The sequence below is a fragment of the Leuresthes tenuis genome, unplaced genomic scaffold (genome assembly GCF_036924035.1).
Source record: "Leuresthes tenuis unplaced genomic scaffold, fLeuTen1.0.hap1 SCAF_19, whole genome shotgun sequence".
Taxonomy (NCBI): Eukaryota; Metazoa; Chordata; class Actinopteri; order Atheriniformes; family Atherinopsidae; genus Leuresthes; species Leuresthes tenuis.
In genome coordinates this window covers 13,695,885-13,701,884 of record NW_027325373.1, presented here as the reverse complement: position 1 = coordinate 13,701,884, position 6,000 = coordinate 13,695,885, and the positions used below count along the sequence as shown (strand labels likewise).

The window sequence follows — 6,000 nt, the reverse complement described above, 5'->3', positions numbered from 1 at the left end:
TGTCTCCATGCTGTGAGAAGAGGTGGTGGTGGTGGAAGAATACAAATACCTGAGAGTTTAGTGTGGACAGCAGACTAGATGAGAAATGCAACACCAAGGCTGTCTTAAAAAGAAAAGAAAAAAAAGACTGAGAAGACTGCACTTCCTATGGAAACTAAGGTCATTCAGAGTCTACACCAAGATGGAGCACATCTTCTTTAAGTCTGTGTAGGAGAGCGCAATCTGCTTGCAGCGCTCAGCCGGGGCAGTGGTATCATGGCCAGTTTCTAGAAAGAAACTTAACAAACCGAAAAAGAAGGCTGGCTCTGTGCTGGGGGCTGCTCAGGAGCACACGTTAATGAACATAATGGACATTACTGCCCATCCCGTACATAACATGGTGTGGAAACATCAAAGTGTGTTCTCAGAGGTTTCTTCAGCTCTACTGCAACACAGAATAACACAGGAGTACATCCCTGCTTTCAGCAATAATGACAGGTTTTAAGGATTGTTGTGGGGGGAGACAAATAAATCCTGCAATATAAGAATTTCCTTTGAGTTCTCGGGTTTCACTGTAGTCTCTCTCGTACCATAATAGTATGTTCCATGGGTTATTAAAAAACACAGATCTCAAAAGAGACAGACCATGGAAAACACAGGGCTAAAGCAGAGTCCATTGTGTCACTTCACATCCTAAAATGATGTGCTTGAATGCAGGTGCAAATAATTGGAAGAAAAAAGGACTTGCTGCAGCATCTCTCTGTGCTGTTTTGACCAAATCACATCACGGAAATTTCCTCAGGCCTCAGGAAATTCTGGCACTGACATGTCAAAAGCTTCTTCTGAATTGGGCCTACTTTGGATCTGATAAAATTGCCACTCAAATGTGTCCTTAGCTTTGTGAATAATCTTGCTAAGAGAAAAACAGGCAAACTGTAGCAACCAGATCACTTGCTTCACAGAAGTAATCGCTATGGTTTTCTCCAAAATGGTGGAAACGGGAAAGCAGATGGTTAAAAAAATCAAAACAGACTTTCAAGTGGTCAAATTACCTTAATTTAATGTACTTATTGTTCTTCTTTAAACAAACAGTCACTTTTATATCAACTGAGGATCAACTTGTTCTCAGCAGAGGATCTATACTTCAGTAAGGGATGGATGTAATTAAGTTTGAACTTGGAATTTGGAAGTGAAACTGTACTTGGTGCTGAGAGGACTTAATTAGATTAATATTTTCAAAAGCTGAAAAACATCGGCCCAACATTCAAAGACGTATACACTCTGCTGATGAAGAACATTGATGTGAAGCTCTGGCACGGTGATGAAGTGGACCTTGAGCAAACACGGTTAATTAGTTTATCGTTTAAAGTCAAGAATTGATTTTGATTAGCTGGCAGAGAGCGTGGACAAAACAGGCATTCATCACACATCCCCAATTTTATTCAACTTTAATTCATCATTTTGTCAAACTGCTCGTTACATGAGAGGATCTACAATTTGTGAATTGTAAATAATAAAAAAAAAAAGAAACTAGATTAGACATAAATCATTTTTTCCTTTCTTTTTTTTTCAGTTCGTGAAATAAACAAATGGACGAATAAATCGTCCCGTTTGGTGTCTCTGCGTAATTCGCTCACTCGGCCTGGCATTTGTCTTCATAATGACACGTGCTTATCCAAGTTAGGGGATCTGTTGTCCCACAGCGTTGAGCTCAAATGGGTCTGCGAGGAGCCCAAAGACGCTTTTCTCACTACACCTGTGCTGCCGCCTCCTGGACGGACGCGACTCCTTTGCAGCGACTGTACTATAAGTGAACGGACAGCTTATGAGCCCCACTCAAAGCGAGAGAACCACACGCAAGGAGCGGGATGGCGAGGATATTAGCGCTGCACCTCCGCATCATTCTCGTGGGTCTCCTCCTGACAGGGTCCTTGACATTTCGGGCGAGCAAAGGGGCGACATCGCCTGACGAGGAGCGGGACAAAGAGAGCGACTCGGAGGCGCCGTGTGAGGTGAAAACCGTCACCGTCTCTACCCTGCCCGTGCTCCGGGAAAACGAGTTCAGCTTCACCGGCGGAGCCTCGGGGAACGTGGCCGGCGGAGGGAGCGCTGCTGGAGAAGGTGGTGTTGGTGGAGGAGGAACTGGAGGAGGGGGAGGAGGAGGAGGAGGAGGGGGAGGTGGAGCAGGAGGAGGGGGGGAATCCCGACTCCTTTTATTTGTTAGAACAGACCTACCTGGGCGAATTTCTGTAATGGATGATCTGGACAACACTGCTCTCCCCTACTTCACACTGGGTAAGAACTGCTGTGGTAGCTTGCAATGTTTGCCCTCCATGATGTGAGCCGTCAGTCGAGCTGCACGTTTGGGAGCAGAAAGACCAAGCACTCAGGTAGTCTAGTGCCCAGGGCAACATTCCCAAAACCATGTACTCGTGCACTTGCTCTCCCTGGTGCTAAATCACCAGTTCTGTTTCCATTTACTTGTATTGAAAGCCAACATGGGATGCAAGCAGGATGCAAGCCATGCACGGGTTTACTCTTTCCCTCTAAACTTGAGCTGCTGGTTCTCTGAGGACAAGAAACAAAAAGAAAAAAAAGAAAAAAACTGTGCCGTTAATCTTGAAGTGGTACTCAATCCTTCTATTACCCCCTCCTAACCTTATCCCTCTTTCTGTCTTACTTTCCCTATTTTGTGGTTGAACGTGATTATGATTTAAAATTTCATGCATACACAAAGTACGGCGCCCCAATCAAGCAGTGCAATTTGGCCCCTTCAAATGCATGAAATTGCTATTTTATTCTCGCTTGAGCACAAAATGTGTTGCACTCGCGCCTTTCTTCTTGTGAGGGGTGAGCCGAACGAAACGCCAGGCGAGAGTTTTGCATTGCCATCATCGTCTACTCGCTGCAGGTTTTAGGAGCACTCGCACCTCAGGCTGCATGTGTGAGTGTTATTCACACTTCCCCCAGAAAACTGAGTGAATCAACACAGCGCGACACCGGTCTTTGACAGGTCATCTTGAGTTCCACGTGAAAGCCACTGACTCCAAAATGGTCTGGGTAACAACACCACTGATTGAATAATCATAGAGGACATAATAGCAGGGAAGTGTCTCTGCCTTTCTCGGTCTAAAAATATATTTGCCTCGTAAGAGGAGCAGACTGCATATAAAAGGAACTTGCTTACCTTGCTTTCTCGGTGTTCTCATTTAAGATAAAAAGTCATGTGAAGGATGAATGTCCGCATGCTTTCTCTCCCCCTTTGCAGTGGGAGCCATGCAGCTGGTTTTTATGACTGTGCATTTGTAGATTTACAGAGTGCGTGGGACCTGTTAAATGCTTTGAGCCACACAATGTGAACTGGAAGACAGTGGCTGCAGGATGATCTGTCTTATTTAAATCCCCATCATTTCAAGCCAGACCTACTGGCACAAAATGACAGAGAGGTGGTTCAAAACAAAGACAAGCTTCAAAGATTCAGGACTCACAGGAGGTCAGTGATATGAGTACTGAAAATCCATGAGATCGGCTCATTACTGTGGTTTTTGCCGTCTTCCTTTTTTTTTTTTTTTTTTCCTATTTCAGTGCTCTCAGTTTCATTCCCTGCCTGAAGAGTGTCGACCGAACTGGCTGTGCGAAGCAAAGGCGGGCAGGCAGGCTGAGGGCTGGAGCATTAAGCTAGTAAATCACTTTCTATTCTCATTAAGGACAGCCGTTGACTGGTGAGAAAGGCCTCTCTGTCCTCCCAGTCAGCCAGCTAGCAAATTTGCTGCTTCACCCTTTCGGTGCATGACTGCCTGCTGTGGAGGGAGAGAAAGATCTTTAATAGTTCCATGTGCATAATGCATATTCAAGGCGCAGCGTGAGCCCGATGTGTTCTTTAAAGAGGTCCAGATGACAAATACTTAATAGAAACTGAAAAAACAAAGCACCACAGCTGGTTTTCACGGAACACGAAATGCACGTCGTGTAAGTCGGCCTCGACAGGGATTTTAAACATTTCTCACTGAGCCTGGCGACGTGCCGTTGACCTTGTGCAACGTTTCACTTATTGTACAAGTATTAGAATCCGTATTTAGTTCCAGCGCTTATATCTGTGCTTTGTGAAACACATTTCATTATACACTAATACCACATACTCACAGCTAATTCTGTGATGCAGACGCCTTTAACCTTTTTTTGTTTCATATTTGGGTTAAGATCCTGATTCTACAGTCCCATAGAGATGGTCCGATCTCTCCCGTGCTTTACTTGCATTCAACACCCCAATACATGCCAGTCATCTTGACAGCTTTTGCCCTGATGGATGTATTAGTGGCTCTGAGGCTTGTGAAAAGAAATGCCGCGATCGACATCCTAGAAACACACTTTGTTGTTGATTTAATAGTACAGAATGAGCAAACTTAATTACATACACTGTGAATTTTCATGATCAGAATTCCATTTGTTGCGTCGATATTCCGCCTCGTTTTCTCACACCAATTAAAATTTTCACGCCCGACAATGTTCAAAAAGCTCAAGCCTTACCAGACACGCACATTGATACACTCACAGATACTGTATGCACAGCTTAGGCATGGAAATGGTCAGGTTTTATTTATTCAGGTTTATCCTTTTATGCTTTAATATCAATTAAACATCATAGGAGACTTTACAGTGTGTGCACTTTATTGGATTATGGGAACCATCCCCGCTCCATTCGGCTCTTTTAATTGTATTCTGGAGCTTAGAGAAAGCTGATAGCATCACTGCTTTTCAAAAAAGGGAACAACTAACGGCACAGAAATGTCTGTTTCCAGTTTGATCGTCTGAACTAAAAAAAACAAGTTGTAACAGGAGGTAGCAAGAAAATTTAACTGTTCCTCGCTACCTCTGTTACCAAAAGATAAAGAAGTTGAAATCTTATTTGGCCCACAGTCGTTGGCACCTCTTGATATCTTAGACACACTTGAGGTTGTTTTCTTCTACTTGACTAAAGACTTGATTTATTTTCCCTTTGATGCTTAAAAGAACCTTTTATAAGAAGTCTTTCATTCACACATTCATTTATTTAAATGAAACAAGCGGTTCAGGGAGAGTACTCGGTGACATTGTAGGTCATATGACCCAAAGTTCCCTCCGCACTATCAGAAAAGCACGAAGTCGCTTTCGCCAGCCACCGATTTGTGAAGCGGCATTTAGACACCTCAGATTTGTGTTTTGTTTCCCATAAAAAGTATTCAAGTGTGAAACCAGAGAAAATAAACATTAGCTTACTGCAAAAAAATACATAACTGAGACTTTTGAGTTCTAATTAAATGAAGAGCAAGCGTGATTAGAGTGTACTGAAAACTGATTGAAAGAATCAAACGGAGCAAAACTGTCCGCGGAAAACGTATGACCCACTTCAATGAAAAATGACAACAATATACCAGGAATCAGAACAATTACCATGCAACTTGTGTCTTTTTAGCCAGCCTGGCCCTTAAACGCAGAACTTCAAAGGCTAATATCTACTTTATAAAGGAGTTATTATCAAAGGGACTTATCAAAAAAAGAGTTTAATGACTAAAGAGACCATATGAAATGTTGAAAAAACTGACTCACCATTTCAGAAGAAAGATTTGCTTATTTTAAATAGATGTCAATCAAAGAAAGAAAAATTTTGGAGCTGGTGCCTAGCAGTCGCATCTCAAGGCAATCTTACATTGGCTTCAATTTGGACATCATGCGTTGTTGAAAAAATGACAACTTACATGCTTGATAGACATATTGAGGGTGTACTTCCCGCCCAATGTTAGCTGGGACATACTCCAGATCCCCTGCAAGAATTGGAAAAAGCAGGTATAGAAAATGGATGGATGGAAGAAGGTTTATGTAAACTAAAAATATAGCACCAAATCAAATGCTTATTTGCAGCTGTATTGATTCAGAAAGTGCGGTCTTCATCTTGCACTTGAGAATCAACTTCACAATTTCAAACAGCCGTACTGCGGAGAGACAGCCACACACATAATTCCAAAGCTCTTCTTTGAATGTGGA

General features: G+C 42.8%; 1 protein-coding gene across 1 annotated transcript in view; it reads left to right on the top strand.

Annotated features, from left to right (window-relative positions):
- Window positions 1–1,750: 1,750 nt before the first annotated feature.
- LOC140276620 (astrotactin-2-like) overlaps window positions 1,751–6,000 on the top strand; it is a 258,166-nt gene continuing 253,916 nt past the window's right edge. The window contains exon 1 of the mRNA XM_072371388.1: window positions 1,751–2,274. Coding sequence (XP_072227489.1) covers window positions 1,848–2,274 — 427 coding nt within the window. The 5' untranslated portion in view covers window positions 1,751–1,847. The remainder of the gene's footprint in view (window positions 2,275–6,000) is intronic.